Source organism: Oryctolagus cuniculus, chromosome 2 (assembly GCF_051225735.1).
Source record: "Oryctolagus cuniculus isolate XC-2025 breed Fujian yellow rabbit chromosome 2, ASM5122573v1, whole genome shotgun sequence".
Classification (NCBI taxonomy): domain Eukaryota; kingdom Metazoa; phylum Chordata; class Mammalia; order Lagomorpha; family Leporidae; genus Oryctolagus; species Oryctolagus cuniculus.
In genome coordinates this window covers 69,081,559-69,108,406 of record NC_142868.1, presented here as the reverse complement: position 1 = coordinate 69,108,406, position 26,848 = coordinate 69,081,559, and the positions used below count along the sequence as shown (strand labels likewise).

At 52.7% G+C, this 26,848-nt stretch overlaps 2 protein-coding genes and 1 long non-coding RNA gene across 7 annotated transcripts in view; 1 reads left to right on the top strand and 2 right to left on the bottom strand.

Annotated features, from left to right (window-relative positions):
- LOC138848482 (uncharacterized) overlaps window positions 1-2,609 on the top strand; it is a 100,820-nt gene extending 98,211 nt beyond the window's left edge. Inside the window, exon 5 of one of the 3 annotated variants that reach the window (XR_011386312.2) lies at window positions 1,966-2,607. Coding sequence is in view for 1 of the 3 variants with exons in the window: in XM_089325760.1 (XP_089181886.1) it covers window positions 1,966-1,984 (19 nt within the window). In the remaining 2 variants the exon portion in view is untranslated. Of the gene's footprint in view, window positions 1-1,965 lie in introns of all 3 variants that reach the window. The other 2 variants (XM_089325758.1, XM_089325760.1) reach the window with 2 other exon arrangements.
- Window positions 2,610-3,614: 1,005 nt separating this feature from the next.
- On the bottom strand, window positions 3,615-6,138 carry HELT (helt bHLH transcription factor). 2 transcript variants are annotated; one of them, XM_051833099.3, is made up of 4 exons: window positions 5,604-6,138; window positions 5,052-5,156; window positions 4,682-4,778; window positions 3,615-4,325 (listed from the first exon to the last, which is right to left on the bottom strand). In XM_051833099.3, the coding sequence occupies exons 1-4, from the start codon at window positions 5,628-5,630 to the stop codon at window positions 3,826-3,828; spliced, it is 729 nt and encodes a 242-aa protein (XP_051689059.3). In that variant the 5' UTR covers window positions 5,631-6,138; the 3' UTR covers window positions 3,615-3,825. The 2 variants fall into 2 exon arrangements, with proteins under 2 accessions (XP_051689059.3, XP_017196423.4); XM_017340934.4 differs by having other exon boundaries at window positions 3,615-4,322; window positions 5,604-6,134.
- A 10,340-nt stretch (window positions 6,139-16,478) lies between these two features.
- On the bottom strand, window positions 16,479-26,601 carry LOC149127822 (uncharacterized). Of its 2 annotated transcripts, none has more exons than XR_016229597.1 (3): window positions 25,115-26,601; window positions 22,060-22,159; window positions 16,479-17,211 (listed from the first exon to the last, which is right to left on the bottom strand). It is a non-coding gene; the product is annotated as an uncharacterized LOC149127822 (long non-coding RNA). The 2 variants fall into 2 exon arrangements; XR_016229598.1 differs by lacking the exon at window positions 25,115-26,601 and adding an exon at window positions 24,651-24,979.
- Between the last annotated feature and the right edge of the window lie 247 nt (window positions 26,602-26,848).

Genomic DNA, 26,848 nt, shown 5'->3' with positions numbered 1-26,848 from the left:
AGATCCACAGTCCCCAAGTGAAGAAAAGTGTCTTGTTCTAAAGCAAGTCTTAGAGTTGAAAAAATGGCCTGGGATTAAAGAGGTGTTTTTTTTTTTTTTTTTTTTTTTTTCCCATGATGGACCTCAGCATCTTGTTTCTGTTTGAGGTGGCCCCAAGGACCTGACTCTTTGGAAAGGGGGAAGGAATGGATTCTTCTTATTGATACCAGTTACTGACTACCCACGCTGGTGCAGACACTATCCAGAGTGCTTCGACTACGCCAACTCACTTAACCCCCATGGCAACCCTATAGGATATGCACTTTTCACATCTCTGTTTCAGATGATGAGACACACAGAGACACTTAGCAAGTTGCCAGAGCCACACAGCGGCCGGCCAAGCTGGAATGCAAATCTAGGCAGTGTGGCTCCAGCAAGACAAATTCTGCTGAACTCATGGAGCCCAGCCCAGCCCAGCCCTGCCCAGCCCAGCCTCGGGGCTTTTCCACAGCTAGTTCTGAATCCAAATCCTGGACTTGGGGCCTGCAGCAAGAGTGAGCCCCTTAGCCAAGCATCCACACACTGTCTCCCACTGCAGAGCACAAGGTAGACTTCCTAGGCAAAGGCCGGGCAATTGCTCCTTCCAATGCGTCTCAGTGTGTGGATACACCACAGATTTCGGGGCGAGGTGGGGTATATACAATTTCCCGTCTCTGATAGTGGAGGAGGCTGAGGGTAGAAACAAGATGGCGGGCAAGGACCCCATGCAGATTCCCCAGCAACTCAACACTGTGAGGCAGTTCATTCAGTCATTCCACAAACACTCGTTGAGCTCCTGCTTGGTCCCCCCATCATCTCCTTTTCTTGCTTCTCTATGCAGACACTGACAACCGCATTCCTAGGAGTCCCCCGACTTTGTGGGCTCTGCCACTGTCAACGGCAGCTCCCCCCTTTCTGGTTTCTAGCAGCCTAGCAGACTGGGGGTGGGGGCTGCTGCTACAGGGGGCTGGCTGTCTTTGTTCAATAACGCTTGGAAGCACAAGTGAGCTCTGTATTACTGCCCGTCCCGCCGAGGCGGCTTGAAGGCCTGGAAGCTACCAGTTGCAGCCCTGCAGAGCCATGGGGACGGATCCAGCTCACCAGCCATCAGCTTTGTGCCCGAAGCCTCTGGAGAAAACCTTTGATTTCATGGGGATGATTATTTTTATTCTTGCCCACTCAAGGATGAAGCCCAAGAAACGAGAGACTGCCCCTTTCAGAAGGCCGCACAATGGGTCACCTCCAGCCAAACCCAGTGGTTTTTGTTTTTTTGTTATTTCTGGGTTTGGTCGGGCCCCTCTTGGAAACCATTACTATACAACTTACTTAAAGGAACAGTGGATGGATTGGGCATAAGAGACTCAGACGGGGTGGGGGGGGCCAGGGTGGGGGAGTCTGGGGGCAGAGGGGCTGGAGGTAACGTGTTGTCAGGGAGAGCTGGAGGAAGAACACATTAAAGTCCCCATCTGATTTGAATCCATCCCATTCTGTAGTGACACATTCACTCTTTTGCAAAGTCAGACTATTCCAAGTGTGACTTTTGGCCATGCCTGTAGAACTGGGACTTCAGATGAAAGTTTCAGAAAAAGACACACACACACACACACACACACACACACACATAGAAAGGAGGAAGGAGAGAGGGGGAGGGAGACTTTTATCCCAAAGTCATTGTAAATCCAAAGCAGGGTTTTATCCCTTGCAGTTAAATGAGAAAGAAAAAAAAATCAAGAATACCAACATTTGAGGTACAAAGACTGTCATGGACCAGTGGAAGTTTGCAAAAATTATATGTAAATGACCAAAGTTTTTACTGTGGTGGCCCTGTGCGTTCCCAAAGCTAATCCCAAAGAGAAAATCTACTTAGTAAAAGAAAGTTTTGTCTAATTTGGTTAACAGTTGAGAAGTGACAAAAATGCTGAATATATTAATAATTTATATTTCCAGGGCAACGCTATATCTTTAATGCTTCACTGCCGAAGGGAATTCAGATGGGCTCAATGCCTCCTGAAAGGCCGCCTTCAGATTCTGTATCCAGCACCAATGAAAATGGGTGTAGGACATGTGTTCCAATAATGGACGCCATCCGCTCTCCCACTTCTGCATAATTTGTCTTGATCCTGTTTTGCTCAGTGTAGATGTGTTATCCGGTCTACCCGAACTTCCAGGCGCCAACTCCATCAGCTTGTAAGAGAGCAGATAGCTCGCATTTTATGGATATTTTAAGAAACCCTACGTGCAACTCCTTTCCTAAAGTTTATAGATTCGGCTCCTCCCAAACACACATATATACACCTTTTCATTTTATGAACAAGGTAATGATGGCCGTGTGTGTGTGTGTGTGTGTGTGTGTATGCACGCGCCTGTCTGTGCATAATGCAGTTTGATGGTTTTCAACCTGTGGGCCATTCCATTTCATGACCTCAGTAAACAGTGCAGGTCAGAGCTCTCTTAAACCCTGTCCAGAGAAATGGAATAAGTTCATTTACTGTCCTTCAGTTAATCTGGAAAAAAGCAAATCACCACTGTTTAGTTAAATGGTCTCTGAAGAGGAGAACATGCTACATAATTTTGAATTATTTATTTAAAGGGCATCAAAGTTAATGGGAATAAAAGTTCAAATAAGTTACACAGCTTTAGACATTTGGATACTTCATTTATCTTACCTATTTAAATGAAGGCCCATTTTGCTTGTTTGGGTCTTAGAAAAAAACATAATGTCAGCTTGCTATTTTAAATGCATGGCGATTTTGTGAGTAAAACACAGATCCACTGGAACTGAAATCCAGAGCCCCCTAAAAAGTGGCTCGCCGCGTCTTGCCTAGACGACAGGTTTTCCTCACGGTGTTCTGGGGGAAGGCAGAGGGGGCCGGATGGTGGGGATCGCCTCGGGGAACACGCCCCTGTCCCCACCCCAGGGCGAGCGCACCTCCCTGCCGGCCGGAGCAGCCCTCTGCCCCGGTTGCCCAGCGCCCTGAAGCCCAGCCAATCTGTGCGCAAAAGGCCAAGCCGGCTTCCTTTAGCGCTCAGGAGCGGAGTAGCGATCTTTCAAAGATAGAAGACTTCCACCGGTGTAGTTTCACGTCTTTTTTTTTTTTTTAACTAAAAAATTTGTTTCTTTTACCCATCACTCGTTAAGCCTGTGCACACAGCCGCGCGTCCAGAACGCCTGGGTTTCGCCGCGTGCCAGACCCGCGAGCGTGTTGTGCGCGCGCGTCGGGCGACGTGCCTCGGGGTGGGAAGAGCGCCCAGGTCCCAGCCCGCCAAAGACTGCTAATGCCAGTCTGGGGCGGGTCCTTCGATTTGTATTTTCTGAGAGCCAAAAGCCAGCCCTTGTGCCTAGCCTCCGCCCTTCTCCCAGGCAAGTGCCCAAGACGTGCGCGGGGCGGGTGCAGTCTGGCGCTCCCGGGAGGCCTCCAATCACGCCCGCAAGCGGTGCCTGGAACTCTGCTTAAGTCCCTATTTAGCTCCCCCGCGCCTCACACTCCGCAGCAAGCCTCCCCCCCCCCCCCAAAAAAAAGGAAATTCCTGGGAGCGGTCCCTGGGACCCTATTAGCTTCGCGCCCTTGGCTTCTCAGAGGGGTTGCGTTGTGGATGAGCAGAGGGTAACAAAGAAATCCACCTCTGTGGGTCTTTATGAGAAAACGTTTATTGCCAGGGGAGACCCTTTCGAAAATTCATTCGTCCCTGGTCTTGCCCCCCGCCTCCGCCAGTGTTTGGGGCCCGTTATTTACACCTGTACAGTATATACAGCATTTCTCCCCAGCAGCGCCCCACGCGCAAAGCGATCTGGCGGACCAGTGGGCGTCAGAGCACCGGGGGGTGCTGAGGCGTGTGCAGGTTGAGGGCATTGGGGTGCGCGTGGCCGATGAGGTTGAGGTAATGCCGGTCCAGACCCTGCACGGGCGCCAGGAAGGGGCTGTGCTGCTGCGCGGGGCTAGAGAGCGGCACCGGCGCGCTGGGCAGGTAGGGCAGCGCGGGGCTGCGGGCCGCGCCGTGCGGCCAGGGAAAAGGCCCCGAGGCAGCGCCCTGCGGGAACACAGCGGCCTCGCCGGGGTTGTGGCCGGCGAACTCGGGCCCCGCCGGGTGCAGCTGGTAGGAGAAATCCGTCTCCGGAAGGGAGCCGAGCGGCGGGAAGGTGGGCTCGGCGCCCAGGCGGGCCTTGGACTGCAGGAAGGCGAGGATGCGCGCGTACTTGGTGTCCTTGGTCTCCATCCTCTCCACAGTGGTGAGGTAATGCACCAGGTTCTTCATGCACTCGTGGTAGCCGTAGTGGAAGTAGTTGGCAAACTCCGCCAGGAGTTCTGCTGGAGGGACGGGAAAGACGGAGGGGAGAACCCTGAGCAGCTCCTTCCCCACGGGGAGTCCGAGGTGGGTGCGGGGCACCTCCCATCACATGTGCTGGCCCAAGTTGCCACTGGAGGCCTGCCCTCTCCTTCCTGCAGTCCAGAGACTGGAAAAGCAAGCAAACGACCTCCTTTTCCCTAAGAGCCAGACCCACCCACCCAACCTGAGATCGTCGGAACGGGCAGCCCTGGAAACCAGTTGCGCCCTCTCCGCTCCCGCAGACCGTTGCAGCCCCGTCGGGAGCGCTCGACAGCGCCCAGGGCTCCGCGCGGCGCACGCTTGCCACCCAGCTTTCCCTCCCCACAGCCGCGCCCACCTTTTTCCCTTCCCCGGGGAAAATCCGCGGAGTGCAGGGCTCTCAGGTACTGAACGGTCATCTCGAGGATCTCCGCTTTCTCCAGCTTTCCGGAACTCTGTAAAAGGGGAAAGGGCTCCTCGCAGCGGCCCCGAGGGCGCAGGCCGGCCCCAGCAGGCTGGGCGGACACGGGTTTTATCTGCAGAGGGCCGGCGAGCAGGGCGCTGCTGCTGCGGTGTGCGCCCGGGGGGCCACCGGGGGGGTGCTCGCTCGGCGCGCAGGCACTCGGAGAGGGAGGCCTGCACTGAAGGCCCCCGCATGCAACGCCTCCCCGAGCGGCAGCGGAGCGCTCCCAGCGCCTGGCACCCGGTTCCCAGGTGCCCACGGTTACCTGCTTCGCCAGGGCCATGGGCACCGTCTTGCCCAGCTCGTTCAAGCAGCGGTTGATCCGGTCCCGCCTCCGCTTTTCTATCACTTTATGAGAAACGGGGGTTCTCTGCGAACAGAGGTTTGGCGGTTTTAGACTGGCATTGCCCACGGGGTCACCGAGGCAGGGCCACACAGGAGCGGCGAGCTGTGTTCCTCTCAGAGGTCTGCCCGAGGAAGCGACCCCTGCCTGTCCGCCCTCAGGCCCGAGGAGCCCTGCCCTCTCCCGCCAGCCCGGCGCGCACCCCTCGCAGCCACCCTCTCCGCTCGGGCCACTCAGCCAAGCTGGGCGCCGGGGCTTTGGGGTGGTGGCCACAGTTTCTGGGCGTGGGTTTTTCTCCGGTTGAGAAATCTCCTCCATCTCCAGTCCCTTCCCAAACCTCCCGGAATTCCTCGACACGCAAAGTTCAGTGCGGCCACGTCCCTGCCCTGCCGTCGGTTCGGCTCGGCTGCCGACGGGTCAGTGAGACGCCTGCACCACCAGGGCGCAAGGACCGCTTGGGCCCAGCCGACTCACTTTGCGTTCCTTGAGCCTGTCTGACATGCTGGTCAGGACGCGCCCTCGCGAGAGGCGGTGGCGCCAGGCACCCGTCCGCTTCCCACCTCCTCGTGTGCCTCCTCGAGTGTCCCAGGTAGACTGCAGCCTCCCCGCTCCGAGGGACTGCCTTATAAAGCGGTCATTTAGGTCTCCAAGTGCATTCACGAGTTGAATTATTCCATAGGATTAGGGGAGCTGCGTTTGGAGGATGTATGCATTCAAGATCAGTTTTAAAGAAGTTAAGAAAAAAAATTTTTAGCAGCCGAGGGGGGCGATCTGGGGGCAGATCAGCTTTGTTAATCCACGTGGCCCTTCAAAGGACACGTGATCGGCCGGGGACTAACATTTGCATGGCAACAGCCCCGGCGGGGAAAAGGAGGCGGTAAACTGGGGCGGGAGGGCGAGCCTGCGCCTGCAGCAGGGTCTGGCGCGGAGCGCCGGCGCGCAGCGGCCACGGGCACCGGGGGGCGAGGACCCTCACAAAACAGTGTCGCCTGCTTCAGTCGCACCGCTGAGCCTCACACGATCGCCTGTTTACAAATCCCAGCAAGCCCGCCGTCCCAGCGCCGAGTGCGTTTTAAAGCCTGTCCAGAGTCATTAAAGTAATTAAGTAAGCCTTTAATAGGCTGTTCCGCCGGGTTCAAGGGAGAGCTCTTGGAGACGGAGGCGCCCCGTTTGTTCCCAGGCTTTTCTCACACGACTTGGTGACACGTCCGTCTCCCCCCTTTTTGTTTACCCCGCTTCATTTGTGCGGACATCCCGGCAGGTGTGGGGCTGCGGCTGGCACACGAGGCTCCCGCCTCGCCTCGCTCCTCCCGCCGGTCTTTGGCACGCGACGCTCCCCCCCTACGCCCTGACCACGTCGCTGGCTTTCTTTTCCGCCCCCCTCCGGCTCCCTCCTCGAGGGGGGAAGAGGCTCAATTTGTAGCCTATTATCCTATAGGAAAATGTCCATTGAAAAGTGTGAATAGTTTCATCGGGCTAAATTTTAATAACGCCAGGGGGTGGGGGAGGAGAGACAGGCGTGCGTGCGTGTGTCTGTGAGTGTGTGTGTGTGTGTGTGTGTGTGTGTGTGCTCGCGCGCGCGAGGGGGGTGGGGGTGCGGGGGCCGGGGGGCAGCACGGGGAAGAGTGGGCCGAGAATCAAAGGGGCAATGCAGCTGGCCCAGGCGAGCATTATGCGACGTCACCTGCGAGCCCGGGCGCCCACAGACCCCTATTCATTTGCCTAATTTTGGTCAATTTAACAAACTTCAGGAGAAATTATTGTGGCTTTGTCAGGGAGGGTGAAGCCTTCTGATCGAATTAACAGCATGTTTTGATCCGGTAAATGTCATTAGAAAGGGAGAAACAATCGCGCTCAGACGGCTCTGGGTAATGCGCCTAAGTGGAGACGCCAAAGCGCACGGCTCACAAAGGGAGCAAGTAGCTGCCACAGGGAACTTTTGTACCCGCCCATCGCCCAAGTTTTGACACAAAAAGGCATTATTTCATACTTGAATACGTTTAATCCAACGATTGTCTATTTTCTGCAAACATATTTTCACAGCATTGTTAACTTTTTATGTCCCCCTTTCGCGGGCGCCTTTTCTCAACGTTCGGGGGCGGGAGAGCGCAGACACTTTGGGCATCAATATTTGTCACTGAAAAGGGCCCCCGTGAAGTTAGGGAAGTTGATCTCTTTTTTATGGTTTTAGAAAGAGGAGATATCGGGGGAGGAGGAGGGAGGGAAGGCACGGACAGAAACCAGGGAGGAAAGTTGCTGGACGGGCCCGAGGGGGAGGAGGGGGGCGGCGGCGGCTGGGAACGCTCCGGGCCTCCTGCGCCTCTGCGGGCAGCCGGGCCCCGCGGCCCGCGGCCTCCTCCCCCGCGGAGGGGCCTCGCTCCCGTTTGCTACCCGGGAGCCCGCACTCGGGGGGCTCTGGGCTGGCGGGATGTGGGTGGTGGGTGAGCGTTAGTGCAGATGGAAACGATAAAAATGGGTTTTGTTTTATGGCCCCCCTCTGGAGCCACCGAGCTCTGGCCATCTTCTAATCTTTTCCATCTGGGAACAGCCAAGACCTCTCCTTCCATCTCCTTCCCTTCTTTCCTCCGCCCCCGCCCGCACGCTCTCTGCGTAGCTGGACAATGGTAGGGCCCCGTCTCTCGCTTCCGTGGGGTCACTCCTTGGCTGAGGTGGGCAGGGCGCAGCCCCGCTCGCCGGTGGGACCTGCGGAGCTCCAGGGCGCAGAGCCAAGCCCGGGACGTGCCCGGCCTGGGGGAAGCGAGCGGCCCACCTGCTGCGGCCCTGGAAGGGGTGGGGGTCGGACTGCAGCGCACACCCCTAGGGGGTCCCCCTCGGTCTTGCTTCCAGGCTCCTCGCGGCGTTTCTTTTCTACTTCACGCCAGATTGGACACTACCCGCACCCTCCCGCAGCTTGCTGTGCCAGCCGCCGGTGCCCTCTCCAGGGTTGCCGATTTCAGTACATTCACTCGCACACAAAGGGATTAAACACCGACCCTTATCATCCAAATTAACTAACGTCAATGGGGAAAAGCGAGCGCGCACGCTTCTCACCCCCACCCCCTTTTTAAGCCAGCGGACGAGGCGTTGATCCTCTTACCGCCGGTGTTAACCGCCAGCTGCAGGCACCTTCCACGGGCTAAGTTGCGTTCCCTGCGAGCTGTTTAATTTCCCGGGTTGGATCACAGCACTGGGCCCGAGGCTTGCCACGGCTAATGTTCCCGCGTGCTGAGGCGCGGGGGCGGGCGGGTGGAGACGCCGAGCCCGGGCGCGCGTCCTCGCCTTGGTTCCCAATATTGCGCCACTCCCTGGGCGTCAGGAACGTGCCTCCCTTCAGTTCAGAGACAGGAGATTTCCTCCCTCTCCTCCCGGCCTGAAGACCCGAACCTCAGGGCCCGAGGTGTGGCGGTCTTCCCTTGCCTCCTCCCTAGGGTGGTGAGCCTACTTCCTGATCTTGACCCTGTTTCCATCCAAAATCAGAGTAGCGAAGAGCATGGTTACTGGTGCCAAACCCTCTCCCAGGTCAAATCCCAGCTCCACCACCTACCGACTGATCCATACTCCAGGCTAGTGACCCGAGGCCAACCCTCAGTTTTCTCCTCTGTAAAATGGACACAAGTATCTTTTTCTGCCACCGTGCTCACTTGGGTGAAATAAGCAAATATAGGCAAGGCACCTTAAAAAAGTCATTACCAGTCAGGTGGTGGGTGTTTCTTGCCTGCTGTTCTTTTCTTCAGGGATCCTTAGTTTACACAGGGTACTGTGGGGTTCACACATACATGAACATGTTCACTCATTTCGTTTTTCTTTTCTCATCCCTGAGAAAGTTTTACTCTCCCTGAAAAGGCCACAATATCTTCCCCTGAAATGTGTTAAGTTGGCCCAAATCAGGCAGATGAGCTGGGGTCTTTGGGCAGCGCTCGCTTCAATTCTGGCCAGCTGTTCGCTCAGTGTGGTGAGGCTGGAGACAGCTCCAAGTGCTCACCGCAGCACATCTCAGGTGATGCAATATTAGCATCAACATTAAAGGAAAAGTAGGCAGAGGACAGGAAGGAGTGGGCCAAAGGGTGGTGTTTACAGCCTGACAGGAGCAGCAACTTGAAGAGATCTGTTGTACAGCAGGATAGCTGTAGTTAATGTGTTGTAATTTTGAAATCCACACGGTAAGAAGTGTTCTCCCCACAAAGATGATCACCATGAGAGGTTGCGCATTTGCTGATTAGCTGGATTGAACCATCCTGTGCCGTCCATACGGTTGGCCCTGTTTTTGGAAAAAGCAGAAGTGTGCCTGTATTGAACACGTATTTTTTTTCCTCTTGTCGTTATTTCCAAAATGATACAGTGTGACTATTTGAATAGTATCTGCCTTGTATTAGATGTTATAAGTAGTCTAGAGATGATTGAACTGTGTGTGGGAGGATGTGCATATGTTGTGTGCAAATACTACACCGTTTTATTATATAAGGGACTTGGGCACCTGTGGCTTTTGCTCTCCAAGGAAGGTCCTGGAGCCAATGCCCACAGATACTGAGGCACAACTGGATCACAATGCCGTGTTGTTGGGGATGGGCTCTTGGCACAGCAGTGTGGGTGCCTGGCTTCCAGCTTCCTGCAGAGGCACATGGGGCAGGGATGGGGGTGGTGGGGGGCAGAGGATGGGCTAAAGCACCTGGGTCCCTGCCACCCATGAGAAAGACCCTGATTGAGTTTCTGGTTCTGTGCTCCTGGCTTAGCCTGACCCAGCCCTGACTGTTATGAGCACTTGGGAAGGAACCAGCAAATGGGAGATCCTCAACTTTGGCTGTTGTGGGCATTTGGGGAGTGAACCACTAGATAGAAATTCTTTCCTCCTCCCCCATATCTACCCCCCTCTCTCTTAAATTATTATTTATTTTTAACAACATAGAGAGTGAGACCACTCGGGCATTGCTGCTAATTAATACACCTTGCGCTCAGGCTGCTAGCATGGAAAGACACCTGGTGGAGAATGCAGCGGGCATAGCAGGAAGAGTTTGGTGTCGTTTTTACCATCCCTTCGGCTCCATAGGTCTGACGTGTTCCTCAAACACTGAAAGATGGATGCTTTTGTGTTTCTTTCCAGTTTTAGAAACTGAGCACTTACAGGTTTTGGGTGGGGACAGGGAAGATGAATGGAAAGGAACAGGTGCCTTGAGGGTGTATTCATTTCCGCCCAGTGCTCACAAAATGTTCGGGGGGGGGGGGTTGTCAAATCCCTCCCTCCCTCCCCCTACCTCCAGGACACAGAGCCGACTTCCAGGATCTATGAACAAGCCTGGACATTGAACCGAGTAAGGGAGGACGAGGAGTTCTGCCCAAGGGCTGGGAGGCACCAGGCGGACGCGGCGTGAAGGGAAGCAGCTCCTGGGTCCTGTTCTGGAGTGGGGACAATCCCAGGCTGCGCGCTCTGCAGGAGCCCAGTGCCCCATTGTATGGCTGAGGCATCCGGGGAGCACCAGGGAGTACTCGATGGCTCCCAGAGAGCTGGCACAGGGTATTTCTCCAAGGATTTGCTGTGTGCACACCGAGGCCAATGTCCCTGTCTACTCTGATGCTGGGGAGGAGGGGCTGGTCCGTCTTCTGTGATTAGGGCCTGGCAAACATTCTGCAGGACACCTGCTGTCTTTGGCAAGGGGATCACTGCTAGGAGGCATTGGCTGTGACCTTGAGCGTCCTTCCTCCCTGCACCTATTCTTGCTTCAGGAGCACTGACAACGAGCCAGCAGCTGGAAACGCCAAGCAGAACAGGACGGAGCCCGGCCCTCCACAGGCCCGTGCTCCAAGAAAGACGAGGTGATTGCGCTGATGGTCCCAGCACAGCACAGGGTCACGCTCCGTGTCCATGCTGGCGGCCGCGGCATCAGATACCCTATCAGGATGGCAACGTCTCTGGACTCGCGCTTGCTCAGCAACCCTGAGTCTGGGGCTGTGTCTCCTCCAGCGGTACTCCCACCTTGAGGATGGCATCGCCAGGACACCTCTGGCAAGTGCACATAGCACCCCTCGGTGCTGCTGGGCCAGGGCAGGAGGGGCCTGGGGATAATGGGAGCCCCCCAGCCTGGACAACGCACGTTGAAGGTGGCTGCTTGCATGGGACCCCAAGCCTGAAGGAAACGCAGAGACTTGGCAACCTGTAGCCAGATTAGCGTGACTCCCAGAACTTCCATCTCCATCTCCTTTGTTCTTGTCTCTGAAGCAGGTCCGTCCTTGGCTTCCTAGCTCTGTTTTTAGGTTTTTGTTCAGCGAGGCAGCAGCACTGACACCTCAGTTGCCGGTCAGCCCCATGCTGTCTCTAACGACTCAAATGCTTTCAGCCCCCCTGCCCTAGCCTTGTAGCCATCCACTCACCCCACTGCAATCACGTGCCTTCAGAAGTCGGCGTTCAGGAAAACCTGAGAGCTCTAATTTCTTGCTACTCCAAGTGTGGTCCTCGGGGCTGCCACAGTTGGCACTACCTGGAGCCAATTAGGGCTGCAAAGCCCACGGCTCCTCCCTTGACTCTGGATTTGAACGTGAGCAAGATCTCCAGGTGTGACTGGTGTGCAGCTTGGAGTTTGAGAAGCGCTGCTCTCGCCCCTTGGTGTCTGCTGGTAGCTACCTGATGAGCAAAGTCCAGGTAGGAATGATGCTTGGAGAGAAAGGGTGGAGGGAACTTCCAGGCTGATCTAACTGGAACTAATTAACTCTCAACTTGGAAAGACTGCCCATGAACAAGCTGGGTTTTGTGGTTCAAATATGCCACAGGGTATTTGCAGTACTGGTGCTAAGTCCTGGCTGCTTGTATGTGCAGTTACTGCCTTCCTGCGTGTCTCTCTAGGGTTTGAAACGTGCTCGGTACAGCTTTGTTGAATGAAAGAAAATTAAGAGAGGGCCTTCATGGATTATTTTTGTATTAGTGCTAGAGCTAATTCTATAGGGCATCTCCCATGTCAAATTTTACATAGCAATATTTTACAATTTGTTTTTGGAAGGAGCGTGAGCAAAATACCTTTAGGGAAATTTCAGGATAGAGCAGAGTATCACTTGCTGTATTTTTGTGTGAGGATTGCTTGGATGGTTCATTGTAGATGCTGTGACTTGTCTCCGTTATGGGCTTTTCTGGGGGGGGGGGGTGGCGCTGATGATTCCAATGTCATGTGCTAATTTAGGCAGCCGCCCAGAAGTTAGCACAGTAGAGCTTTGGCTTACAATGTTGAGAGGAGGTTGTTTGTTTTTTTGGACAGGCAGAGTGGACAGTGAGAAAGAGAGACAGAGAGAAAGGTCTTCCTTTGCCGTTGGTTCACCCTCCAATGGCCGCCGCAGCCAGTGTGCTGTGGCCGGCGCACCGCACTGATCTGATGGCAGGAGCCAGGTGCTTCTCCCGGTCTCATGTGGGTGCAGGGCTCAAGGATCTGGGCCATCCTCCACTGCACTCCCTGGCCACAGCAGAGAGCTGGCCTGGAAGAGGGGCAACCGGGACAGAATCCGGTGCCCCGACCGGGACTAGAACCCCGTGTGCCAGCGCCGCAAGGCGGAGGATTAGCCTAGTGAGCCGCGGCGCCGGCCGAGGGGAGTTTTTTTCAACTGGTCTCACAGAGGTTAGCTCTTTTGGATACGGGGCTGGTGGCGGGGTGTGTGGTGAGAATTTGGCGCCGTGCTTCTCGGGCACCTGCATCCCCCATTGGAGTGCTTGTCATGGAGTCCTGCTTCCTGCTAATATGCACCTTGGGAGGCAGGAGCTGATGGCTTGAGTACTTGGGTTCCCACCACCCACATGCAAGTTCCAGAATCCTGGCTTTAGCCTGGTCCAGCCCTGGATAGTAAATCAGCAGGTAGAAGATTCTCTCTCTCTCTCTCTCTCTCTCTCTCTCTCTGCCTTTCAAATACAATGGAAAAAAACTTTTTTCTTGAAAAGAGATCTTATCTGTTTTTCAGGACTAATTTTCTCAGAAAACTAAAAGGCATGTATTGCTGAAAATAAGAAATTATTGCAAGTTGTAAAGAGCTTAAAGAGATCCTGGTTTAGGAGAAATGCAGATTTCAGTGAGGTCTGTTGTATGGGCAGGAATGGAGTTGAGATGTCTGATGTTCCACCAATGCCATGACTTTCGCTGTGCACACGCCCTCCCTCCCTGGTAATAGATCGCTGACGTCATTAAGTGTCACTCACCACCAGGAGGCAGTGTTTACCGTGTGCGGGGACCCCGGGCTGGGCGACCTGGGAGCCACTGTGGACACAGTTTGGGGAGATTTGTAAGCTTCTGTGTGTGAAAAGAACCAGACTTGGTGGACAGTCCTGGAGGGTGTGTCCCCTTCCCTAAATGGCACAGATTTGCCTATTTTGGGGTCCACCTGCCTAAAACTGTACCGTGCTGCCTGTCATTTCTGTTCAGTTCGTATTTATGTTAATCTGACTCATTAGAGCTTAATTGGAGGCACTGTAAGTCCCCTTCTTTAAAAACTCAACCGCTTCTGAGAACGTCCAATGGTCCCATCAGGGTGAGCTGACGGCCCTGGATTTTGTGGGTCCCCAGTGCCAAAGGAAAGGAGACTGTCAGAGTCACGGGGTGGAGACAGTTCGGGGGGAGCTGGTCTCTTGGTCATCTGTGGCTGCTCTGACAAATGACCACACACTTGATGGCTTGCAGACAAGGAACTGTGTGCTCTCGCTGTGGGGGGATCAGAGCTCTGAAATCCGCAGCTCTGGGCTGAACCCCTGTTTCCGGCAGCGCCACACCCTGGAGGATCCAAGGAGACTTGGGTTTGCCTCCAGCTTGATGGCTGTGTGCATCCCTTGGCTTGTGGCCATGTCGCCACCAGGCTCTCCCTCCGTGGTCACACTGCCTTCCCTATTTTCTGTGCCAGGCCTCCCTCTGCTTCCCATTTAGGGTCCACCTGGCAAATCTCTCATCTCAAGATCCTGACCTGGGTCGCATCCACCCAGTCCTGTCTTGCCATATAAGGTAGCGTTCCCAGGTGCAGAAGTTGGGACCTGGATGTCTTGAGGCCATTCTTAGCTTCCCACACTTGGGAAGTGCCACTGTGGAAGCCACTTCAGCATTTGTGCTGTGGGACCCTCTAGGGGGCGGAGGTGTGGATAAGAAGGAGGTAAGGAGGCAGATGAGGAAGGCTGTTCTGTCTCTTTAAAAAAAAAAAATATTTATTTGACAGAGTTACACAGAGAGAGGAGAGAGGAGAGAGGGAGAGAGGTCTTCCATCCACTGGTTCACTCCCCAGTTGGCCGCAACGGCTGGAGCTGCACTGATCCGAAGCCAGAAGCCAGGAGCTTCTTCCGGGTCTCCCATGTGGGCGCAGGGGTCCAAGGACTTAGGCCTTCTTCTACTTTCCCAGGCCACAGCAGAGAGCTGGATCAGAAGAGGAGCAGCCGGGTCTTAAACCAGCGCCCATATGGGATACCAGTGCTTCAGGCCAGGGCGTTAACCTGCTGTGCCACAGCACCGGCCCCCTGTTTTGTTTCAAAACTGGAGCAGAGCTGTCCCTCTCCTCATCCTTTTCCCTTCCCTTCCCCCTCTTCATCCTTTCTCATCCTGCTTTCATCCCAGGCCTCAAAATGGAGGCTGCTGTAATAATTTTTTTAAAGATTTGTTTATTTATTTCAAAGGCAGATTTTTGCATCCATGGGGTTTACTCCCCAAGTGGCTGGGGCTGGGCTGGACCAACACCAGGAGCCAGGAGCTACATCTGGGTCTTCGAAGTGGGTGGCAGGGGCCCAAATACTTGGACCCGTCTTCCACTGCCTTCCCAGGTTCATAGCAGGAGGCTGGATGGAAAGCAGGGCAGCCAGAACTTGAACTGGCACTCGGATATGGGATGCCAGTGTTGCACGTGAGGCTTAACCTACTGTGTCTCAGTGCTGGCCCCTGCTGTAACGTGTTTTTGCTGCATTATGAGCCTGACCATCTTGAGTTTACCAACCTACAGCCATGCCGCTTATATACACACACACACACACACACACACACACACACACCCATAATGGCTGTCTCAAAGCTAGCAACTCCTCCAGCATCCCCTCTTCTTCCTGTTGGCCTCTGGGATTTCAATAAGCCATGCCCAAGCTCCCTGAGGCCTGTGATTCTGCTACAGTTTGGAGATGGTTTACGTGGGTCCCATCAAAGGTTCACTTTGTTGGAGGTTTGGTCCCCAGGGTGGCAGCCCTGGGAGGTGATGTAAGGGGTAGGGCTGGGGGCAGGGTTTGCTTTTGTGGTTATGATGCTGGTTAACACGCATCCCACATTGGAGTACCTGGGTTTGATACCCAGCTCTGCTCCAGACTCCAGCTTCTTGCTAACACACACCCTGGGAGGGAACAGGTGAAAGCTCAGCGCCACCCACATGGGAGACCTGGACTGAGTTCCTGGACCGCAGCTTCAGCCCAGGCTGTCCCTAGCTACTGTGAACGTGTGGGGTGTGAACCAGTGGATGAGAGCCCTTTTACTCTTTGTTTCTCTGTCTCTGCTTCTCAAAGGAAGGAATTTGGGGGAGGGACTTAGTGGAAGGTCCCTGGGTCAACTAGGTGTGTGCCCTTGGAAGGGATCCTGTGGTCCCAGTTTCTCTCCGGTTTCCTGCTTTTGGGATGTGATCTTTCCTCCTGCTGGCATTCCGTTACCTGCCGTCGGGCCCTTGTAGGAGCTTGTACCGTGCTGTTTGGACTCTCAGCCTCCAAAGCTGTGAGCTAAATAAACCCCGTTTTTTCTTTATGAAGTTAGCTTGTCTTGGATATTTCGTTATGGCAATGACAAGCTAGCTAATGTGCAGGGGCTTTAAAATGTTCCTGGGAAATGGAATGAGAAAATCCTGCACGTTCCATGAAGGTTTTGGAATCCCCCACGTACAGCTGCAGACTGTGCTCACCGAATGGTCTTGGGTGAGCAGCTCAGCCTCATTGTCCGCATTTACAAAGCAGTGCTGTGATGATGGCCCCTACCCCTAGGCTTGCTGACATCATTCAGTGTGGTCAGACTGGGAAGTTCCTGGTGTCATGTCTGGACCGGAGAGGCTACACAGGCACTGAGGTTCTCATGCATTGATCTGGTTGGGTTCCTGTTCAATTCCTGGCAATTACACCTTGCAATTACAATGCGATCAGAACCCAGGTTCCATCTTCCGGGAGCTTACAGAGTGATACAGACACAGGAGTGGAAAGGAGACACACCGGTGGCAGGGGAGCCATCAGAGGGAAAGGGAAGGGAAGACTTCCTGGGGGAGGTGGTGTATAAACCGAGTCCTGGAGCGGGAGTCTGCTGGTTTTCTAGGTCTGGCATAACGCATTACCACAAACTTGGGAGACTTAAAACCATGGACATTTATTCTCACAGTTTTGGAGGCCACAGATTCAAGGTCAAGGCACTGGCCGGGCCACGTGCCCTCTGATGGCTCTAGGGGCATCTCTTCCCTTGTCCCTCTCGGTGCTGGTGGCCCCGGGGGGCCTTGCTTGGTGGCACCATTGCTCCCATTTCTACCTCTGCACAGGGTGGTCATCTCTGGGAGTCTCTCCTCTCTTTTACCTTTTCTTACAAGGATACGTGTGCGGACTGCCGATAATCCAGGATGGTCTCCACTCAAGATCCTCGGCTTAATTGCATCTTCAAAGGCCCCCTTCCCCAGTAAGATCATGTTCTCAGGTTCCAAGTGGACGATTTTTGTAGGGAAGAGTGGATGCCATTCAACCCACGGGTAAGGAAGCAGTAGCCAAGTAAAGACAGGTGGGAAGGGCGCCTTCACTGAAGGGACTGGCACAAAGCAAAGGGCAGGGACTAAAGTAGCTTTCACAGCTCAGGGGGCCACATGCAGTCTTAGAAGATGGTTAACCGTGAGGAAGAGTGTGCTGGAAAATGATGGCGAGGCAGGTCCTGTGCTGGGGGTCGGTAGTGGACTCGAGACCAGAGAGTTTAACTTCTTTATGTCCCAGTGGCTCAGGTGAAGATGATGTGGTTCTGAATCGGTGCTGGGGATGGACAGAATGTGTTTCCAGTCAGCAGGGCGTGGGGAAGGTTTACACATGGTGGGAGAAGAATAGGGAAGATGATTGCTGATCTCTGATGTGGGACTGGACCAGAAGGTGACCCTGGTAATTGAGATTGGCAAAGAGGAGGAAGAAAAAGTCATTTTGAGGGGTTTCTGTATATAGGGCAGAGAGTGCAGGAGAAGATTCATTTAATTTTGCACATTTTAAAGAAGATTTATTTATTTGAAAGTCAAAGTTACACAGAGAGAAGAAACAGAGAGATCTTCCATCCACTGGTTCACCCCCCACAAATGGCCACAACAATCAGGATTGGGCCAGACTGAAGCCAGGAGCTTCTTCTGGGTCTCCCACATGGGTGCATGGGCCCCAGCACTTGGGCCATCTGCCACTGCTTTCCCAGGTGCATTAGCAGGGAACTGGATCTGAGGTAGAGCAGCCAGGATTTGGGGATGCCAGCATTGCAGGTGGCAGCTTAACCCACTATGCCACAGCATGTTCATTTTAAGTTCACACTGCCAGCACCACACAAATGGATGTTCAGGAGATAGTTGAGATGTGAAACTGAAGGTCGGGGGCATCAAGCTGCAGGGACTGGCAGACCGGGAGTCTGGCTCGTGTTTCTCATGAAGAGCTTGGAGAAGGACAGTCGGCCCAGGATAGAGTCCTGGGCAATGCTGACAGGCGATGGGGTGAAGGACATTGTCTAGGAAGGTCAATGGGCAGGTGTGCAGAGACAGGACCAATAGCATATGTGTTCATATGATATGAGACAGAAGGTTTACTAGGGAACTGGCTCACACAAATACAGTGGCTGAGAAGTCCCATGATGTGTCGTGTGCATGCTGGAGACCCTGGGATGCTGGTAGCATGGCTTAGGACAAATCCAAAGGCCCCAGAACCAGGCAAGCCCATGGTATAATTCTCAGACTGAGGCCCAAATCCCGAGGACCAGAAGAGGGGGCCCCTGGCCTAAGTCCTGAATTCCAAAGGCTGGGGAATCTGGGGTTCTCATGTCCAAGGCTAAATGCAGTATCAGCTCACAAAGAAAAGGAAGAAGAGACAAAATAGCCTTCTATGTTTGTTCTTTCTGGACCTCCAGCACATTGGGTGGTGCGTACCTACAAGGAGGGCGGATCTCTGTAGCTAGCCCACCTCGCCTCCTCTGGAAACACCCTCACAGAGGCAACTCCAAGTGCTGGTCTCCCAGGTCTCTAGTTACCACTTCATCCAGTGAAGTTGACACCTCAAGTTCACCATCACAGAAGGGGAAGGCAGAAGAGGAGGAGGGCTCCAGGGCCCCTAGGATTCCTAGGAGCAAAGGTGCAGATGGCTCCGAGGAGGAGAGGACCAGTAGGACCCAGCGCAGCAGAGACACAGGCAGTGTTTGTAGGGCTCTAAAGGTCTATTGGGTTGAACATGAAGAACGTCATCAAACGCTGCAAGTTTCTGCAGAGTGACAGACACAGAGAGGAAAGCTTGCGCTGTCTTTCCTTGACCTGTATTCTGAGAGCCTGAGGGCTTCTCAAGTGATAAATTCAGACTGCATGTCTGAAGAGACAGTCCATGGGGCTGGCATTGTGGCACCGTCAGTTAAGCCGTTGTGACACTGGCATCCCGTATGGGCACTGGTTTGAGTCCCAGTTGCTCCACTTCTTATCCAGCTCCCTGCTAATGCATCTGGGAAAGCAGTGGGAGATGGCCCAAGTGCTTGGGCCCCTGCACCCAAGTGGGCCACCTGGATGAAGCTCCTGGATTCCAGCCCTGGCCATTGTGGCCATATGGGGAGTGAACCAGCAGATGGAAGATCTTTATGTCTTTCTTTCTCTGTAACTATTTCAAATAAATAAAATAAATCTTTTTTTTTCTTAAAGAAGAGACAATCTTCCCGGCCATCCATCAGCTGGAGCCGAAGCAGGTGTATCATGTACCGTTGTCTCCCCTTGTCCTGGGGATGTCCCAAGAGCCCCAGGAATAACTGAAACTGAGGTAGAACTGAGCCCATACATGTGGACTATGGTTTTTTCCTTTACATACACACCTATGGTGAGGTTTAATTTATAAAGTAGGCATAGTGCGACTAATAATAGTAATTAATTGTGAGATAGAACAGTTATAACAGTATACTGAGCTCAGATCACCAGCACCACTCCTGTTGCACTTTGGAGTCATTATTAAGTAAAATAAGCATGACTTGAATGCAAACACTGTGATCCCATGACAGTCACTGTGACAGCAGGACAGTTAAGTGACTAACAGATGTACACAGGGTGGATATGCTGGGTGCAGGGATACCTCACTGGGAGGTTCAGAGTGGGGTGGAGCCGACGGTGCAACGTTTCTTTTTTTAAAAGTTTCATTTTAATTTTAGTGAGTTTCACGGATTCGATGTGCTTTGTAGATAGAATTCTAAGAACATAATGATATTCCCTGCCTCCCTCCTTCTCCCCTCCTACTCGCCTTCCTTCTCCCCCCCTTTTTTTTTAGTTTTTGAGATTATATATATTCAAAGTTACATTACAATAAAAAGGCTTAATACCAAATAAGAAGGCTTAAGACTAAATAAGAAGTTGTACAAGTAAAAAGCAAAAAGACTCTAGTTCAGTGGGAATATAGACAATAGCTACAATAAATAATAATGGAAAAATAATGGAAAAGTGACCATTTCACCCATATACATAAATGTTAAAGTAATCACAGATCATTAAAACTATAGTAGTATTTCTTTATAGTAGTATTTCTTAACTATTGGTTTCACAGAGGAATAAAACAAAGTTTTATAAAGCTAAATTTGCAACAATCCTGATTCACACAGACATTTCGTGTGTGTGTGTGTGTGTGTGTTGAATTTTAGCTCCCACATATAAGGGAGAACATGCACTATTTGTCTTTCTGGGTCTGGCTTATTTCACTCAACATCATGTCCTCCAGTTGTGTCCATTTTGCTGCAAATGATAGAATTTCACTCGTTTTATGTCTGAATAACATTCCATTGTGTATATATACCAAATTTTCTTTATCCATTCATCTCATGATGGACACACTGGTTGTTTCCAAATTTGGGTAACGTGAACAGTGCTGCTATGAACACGGTGGCGCAGGTATCTCTTTGTTACATTGTGTTCAAGTCTTTTGGGTATATGCCCAGTAGTGGGATTGCTGGATCACATGGCAGGTCTATTTCTAGTTTTTAAGAGATCGCCACACCTTCTTCCACAGTGGCTGCAGTAATTTACATTCCCACCAACAGTGTATAAGTTTACCCTGATGGTACAAGATTTCATTGCACTACTCAAAAGGGAATGCAATTTAAAACTTATGAATTATCTTTCTTGGAGTTTTCCATGTACTATTTCTGAGCTGCAGTTGACCCCAGGTAACAGGAATCCTGGAAAGTGAAACCGTGAACGAGGAGGACCACAGTGATAAAGGTCTGAGACTGCCCTGGCTGTGGTGCCTTGCAGGGTGGCAGCGTGGTCTCGTGCTTCTGTCTTATCAGTTAATAAAGACATCGGTCAGGGTCAGCGTGTCCACAGTGCCTCCTACCTCGCGGGCACTGAACTCTTCTGAGCAGAGTTCACCCATTTAATTCCCACATCAATAGGATGACTATTGGGCTTATTTCAAGATAAGAAAAGTGAAGTGTGGGGAATCCAAGGACACTTGGCTCAATGGCATATAACAGTCAAGGGGTAGGCTGGATACAAACTGAGGCTGATGGAACTCTAAAACCAGTGCCCCTTCCGGCAAGTTGCCTGGCCTTGTTAGGTCCTTGATTCCGGGGGCAGAGGGGTTGGAAGGGGGGGCGGCTGCTGGCATTTGTTGTGCACTGAGTTAAGCAACCACCTGCAATGCTGGCAGCCCGGATCAGAGCACTAGTTCCAGTTCCGGCTGCTCTGCTTCTGATCCAGCTCCCTGCTAACGCACCTGGGAAAGCAGCAGAAGATGGACCAAGTCCCTGGGCCCCAGCCACCCCCATGGGAGGCCTGGATGGAGTTCTGAATTCCTGGCTTCTATCTTGCCTAGTTCTGATTGCGTGGCCATTTGGAGAATGAAAGAGTGAATGGAAAATCTCTCTCTCTTTCTCACTCTGCTGCCTTTCAAATAAATTACTTAGTTAAAAAACACAAAAGAAGTCCAGGGAGAGACTTCCTAGCTAACAGACTCACACATACCTTCCAACCATACAGTGCAGCAGCTGCTTCACCGAGCAGATGTCCCGTTCTCAATACACCTGGTGACGCGGTTCCTTTTCCTTCTCTCTTATAGCCCCCAAAGTTCCAGGTCTCCCCAAAGTCACCAGATACTTGAGTTCAATTCCCTCTCATTTATGCTTTCTAGGTTCTAATAATCTAATGATACGGCCATAGCAACCAAGCGCTTCTCCACATCAGAAGCCATTCGGTCACACATGTTCCTGGGCCCCACCCCAGACCCAGGACTCTTAGAATGAATCTCTGTGAGTGTGACCTTGGAATCTCTATCTAAAGAAAAGAAAAAGCCTGGGTGATTCTGATGTTGTGGTCCATGGCACTGCATTTATTTGATACCATCGTTATACAGTGGTTTGTCAATACTGTGGGCTTGGGTCGTGGTTATATATCGACATTAGATTTTAGCAAAGGTTCTGAAAAGCCTTCTGTGTCATTGGTTCTGATATAGTTAACAGTGAGCAATCTTTGGCCTCTTTGGGTTAGGACAGCTTGACTCCTTAATTTCTTATTGGCTCAAGACTAAAGTCTGTGCAACCGCTTTAAAGCTTGCCTGAACTGTAAGGCTCATTTTGAGAAAAGGTAAAGGTAGGAGTAGTAGTATCCTGGACCTGAGGCTGAGCAACCTAGCGCCCAGGCTTCTTCACCGAGTGGGCGAATTCGGTCAGATTGAGTGTTGGTTGGTGCCCTCTAGTGGTAGAAATGATTCAATTACATTGCTAAGAAAAGGTTGGCCCACCTGGGATGCTGGCTTGAAAGGTGCTAGAGAGAACTCTTGATGGATAAGCTTGATGTCACACAATGGGACCTGGATACTTAGAAGACTGGTGTGAGCATAACTGCAAAAAATTAAAAATAAAAGTAAGTAGAGGTCTCAGTCTTCATGTCAGACAAGAAGGAATATGGGCCAAAAAATTAAATAACGGCACTTTTTAATGCTATTAGCTATACTTATTAAGAAGGCAAAATATCAATAGGGATTTGTGTACTGGATAACGTAATAGCTCCGTTCATAAAATAGAGATTGCTAAAAATGTAAGGAGAAATGGGAACTCCATTAGTAGTCTACTACTACTGTTTCAATATATGAAGTGAAAGAAATCTGATAGATATTGAAGTCTATGTCCCAGAAATAGGGAATACACCTCCTTTTTGGATGCTTGTTTATCTATGAATTATTGATACCCAAGTAATACAGAAAATATTCACTGATCATCATACACTAACATCAGACATTAATAATAAAGTCACAGGCAAAATGTTCCTCCCACCAGGAAGTTAAAAAACATTTGATTTACACACTGAAATATTTACAGATAAAGTGATAGGGTGTCTGGGGCTGGTGCTGTGGCGTAGTGGGTTAATCCTCTACCTGCAGTGCCGGCATTCCATATGGGCACCAGTTCAAGTCCTGGCTGCCCCACTTCCGATCCAGCTCTCTGCTGTGGCCTGGGAAAGCAGTGGAAGATGGCCCAAGTCCTCGGGCCCCTGCACACACGTGAGAGACCCAGAAGAAGCTCCTGGCTTCGGATCGGTGCAGCTCTGGCTGTTGCAGCCATCTGGGGGAGTGAACCAGTGGATGGAAGACCTCTCTCTCTCTCTCTCTCTCTCTCTCTCTCTCTCTGCCTCTCTGTGCCACTGCCTTTCAAATAAGTAAATCTTTAAAAAATGTTTTTCTTTATGTTTATTAATTTGCCTGGATGGCCTTCCCTAACTTTCACTCCTAGGTAATTTTTGTTTGTTTGTTGGGACTTATGTATTTGAAAGGCAGTCTCTCTCTCTCTCTCTCTCTCACAACACAATATACACACAGAGTGAGAGAGAGGAAGCTTCTGTCTGCTGGTTCACTCACCAAATGGCTGCAATGCTCAGGGCTGGTCCAGGCCAAACCAGGAGCCAGGAACTCTATCTAGATCTCCCATGTGGGTGCAGGGGCCCAAGGACCTGGGCCATCTTCCACTGCTTTCCCAGGCCATAGCAGAGAGCTGGATTGGAAGAGGAGCAGCCAGGACTAGAACCAGTGCTCTGATACAGCATATGGTAGCTGAATGCTGTGTGCCACAGTGCCAGCCCCAGCTCTTGCTCCTAGTCTGAACGAGCGTTCTCTCCACCCAGTACCAGAACCAGACACCAGCAGCTGTGAGAGCCCCCGGCCCAGCCAAGGCCTGCATCAGTTTCAAGTCGCATTAAGGATGGCGTCGCATCCCCTCATCTGCAACCACCTCCACTCTGTCATTCTCTCTCCTTTCTTCTCTGCTTTCTCCCCTTGGCCCGCCCCGCCAAGGTGCTCCTGACTTCTGTATAGACATCTTCCACTCTTCCCGATTCTGTCAGGAGCCGAGCCCCTACCCTCCCAGGCAACTTCCTGGCCCTGTTGGAAGCGAGCGCTTCCTGTCATTGTCTCGGAGCCCATCGCCCACACACCCCGGAGGCGTGCAGAGACGTCTGTACGCCTGGCTCCTCACATGTGAGCCATTGGTCTCAGCCTCTCTGTCTCCACGCTGCCTTAGCTGCCGGCTCTACTGCCCCACCGTGGGTCCCTCATCCCTTGGAATTACTCCACTGTAAGAGTGCATACGCCTCTCTGGCCATACCCCCGTGTCTCCCAGACCTCTCAGAGGTCTCACTTAATATCCAACGAGAGGCTGGTTATCTGTGCTGGGGACTGCGTCAGGCCCTGAGATACAGCGGCGAGCCGGGCAGACCAGGTCTGCCTCCACACGGAGCCGGCAGCTAGCCTGTGCAGGAGAACATCCATTAACAAGTAACTAAAGGTTTATTGTTCTAAAATACAGTTTTTATTTCTGAGAGAGAGAGAGGGAAAGACAGAGAGAATATCTCCCATCTAATGATTCATTCCCCAAATGCCAGGGCCCGGCCGGGCCAGGAATTCAACTGGAGTCTCCCCCTGGGTGGCAGGGATCCAACTTCCTGAGCCGTTACCTATGCCCCCATGATGTGCATTGGCAGGAAGCTGGGGCCTCAGGACTTGAACCCAGGCCCTCTGTTAGGGGATTGGGTGCCTCAGGTGGTGTCTCACCTGCGGTGCCGAGCACCTGTTCCCTCCCCATTTTTCTGATCCCCAACCCCAACTACCCCAAAAGCTTTTTAGCAGTTCTCATAAACACATTCCAAATCTGAGCAGCAGTGATTCTTCCAGAAGTTCTCCCCACTGCTCCGCGCTGCCTCCAGATGATCTTAATCCCTCTTCCCAGGTGATGCCTTGGTGTCCCACTTCACACACAGAGCAGTTCCTGCCAGCGTGAGCTCTCGTGCTGTCCTCTGCACCCAGCAGCACATTATTGCCTTATTGCATGACATCAGCCTCACCTCCTCCTTGGAAGGAGTCCCTCCTCTCTCAGGCCGAGTGCTGCTGCCTCCTGCTCTGACCCGGTCTTCTGCATCCCGTTGGCTTCCTGCTTCTATGAGTTTGTTCTGTGAGCCGCCCCTTCTTTTTCTGGATCATCCATTTCTCCACTAGCTGGCCCCTTCTCCTTAGCATATAAACAGGCTACACGTGTCCACTCCCTGAGACAAACGAATGATAACCCCCACCACCCTTGCCTGGGCTTTTCTTTGCAGCTCTCGTTCCTTCTCTAATTCTTAGCCAGCACCTAGCCAGAGCAGGCTCCTTTCTCTGCCTCTCTGCACCTTCTCCCAATCCCCTTCACCCATAAGCCCAACTGGAAGCCATTGTCACCACAGCGGGAAAGCCCTGCTGTGTCTTTGTGGTCACAGTCCCGGGACACTGGCTTTTCTCGGTTATCCGGTTCAGCTGAACCCCCCTTCCTCACCTGGTTTTCCTGGCACACCGCTGGCCTGGTCTTTGCAGTACACCTGACCTCTGCTCCGTCTCCCTTGTGGATTTGTTTTTGTCCTTCAGCCCGTTCCCTGCTGTCCGGGTCCTTGTTCCTCCTACTCAGCAGGGTGCTTTCCTTCACAGCCGGGTTTTCCAGTGTCACCTGCGTGCTCACGATGCTAGCGCCTCTCTGTCCGTGTCTGCACGCGAATGCGCCTCGGGCAGATCAGCTGGCCTCGCTCAGCACTTGAGGGCTGGTCCCGCATCCTCCTCCACGGCGTGCATGTCCTCCAGGGTGTCTGTCTCAGTGCACTGCACACAGCTGCCCAGAGGAGGGGACATTCTCGCAGGGACCTCTTCCCCTGCTTTCTGAGCACCGCTGATTCTTTTTCTGAAATACCCTCCCCACTAGGGCCCTCTAACTGACTCCTCACTGCTCTGGCCTCCCTGCCAAACCCGTGGTTCAAGTGCAGAGAGCAGGGGACTCCTTTCAAACCCACTGCCTCCTTCTCCTCCCCCCATGCTAACCTCCAAACGGGTTCTTGACAGGTCTGTCTGTCCCAGGACTCGGTTAACGCGGTCTCCTCTGTAGAATGTGTCGCTGGCTCTCCACTGGCTTTGTAGGACAAAGCTTACATCCTTTCTACTGTGCCTGAGACTCAAGGCCCTTCATTGAGGTCCCCGCTGAGCTGTGCCCAGCAGCGCTGACCTGCTCACCCTCCTCGCTCCACTGAGTGCTCTCCCCATTCACCCCTCAGCAAAGCTGCCTGTCCCACAGGGACGTGGCTTGTCCAAGCCTTTTGAGAGGCATGGACCCCTTCTCCACTCCCTGCAACCGTAACCACCAATGGCAACTACCTTGCAGTGTCAGGCCCATCTGCAAGTCTGACAGCAAGCTCCCTGGGAGCAGATGCCCCACGCTTAATGCTGTCTTGCAGGAGGGAGGGGATGACGCTTGCTGCGGTGTGACTGGCTTAGTCAGGGTAAGAGGGCACGCACCCACTTGTCCTTCTGCCTTCTCCCCCTGAGGCGATGCGTTGTGTGGTTCTCACCAGAGCCCAGCAGATGCCGTGCCTTCCCTGTGTCCTTCATCAGCTACAGGTCTCAGCGTTCTGTTAGAAAATGGACTGAGGCCGGCGCCGCAGCTCACTAGGCTAATCCTCCACCTGCGGTGCTGGCACACCAGGTTCCAGTCCCGGTTGGGGTGCCAGATTCTGTCTCAGTTTCTCCTTTTCCAGGCCAGCTCTCTGCTGTGGCCCGGGAGTGCAGTGGAGGATGGTCCAAGTGCTTGGGCCCTGCATCCGCATGGGAGACCAGGAGGAAGCACCTGGCTTCTGGCTTCAGATCAGCGCAGTGCCCCGGCTGCAGCAGCCTTTGGAGGGTGAACCAACGGCAAAAGGAAGACCTTTCTCTCTGTCTCTCTCTCTCACTGTCCACTCTGCCTGTCAAAAAAAAAAAAAAAAAAAAAAAAAAAAAAAAAAAAAAAAAGGACTGAGACAATCTTTTCACATTACCTGCCAAGTTTCTAATGCGGTGCCTGGTACCCTGCTGACGCTCAGTAGGGGTTTTCTGGAATTATCCTGATGTTCCAGACTCTGGGGTAGCTGCTCCCTAGTTTGCCTTTGCAGATACAGTGTCCTCATCAGGGCCTGAGGGGCTGTCCCACATCACAGCGGTGTTTCTGTCCCTTCCTCCTCCTTTCTTGATCACTGAGGTGTCCTTCCTCCAG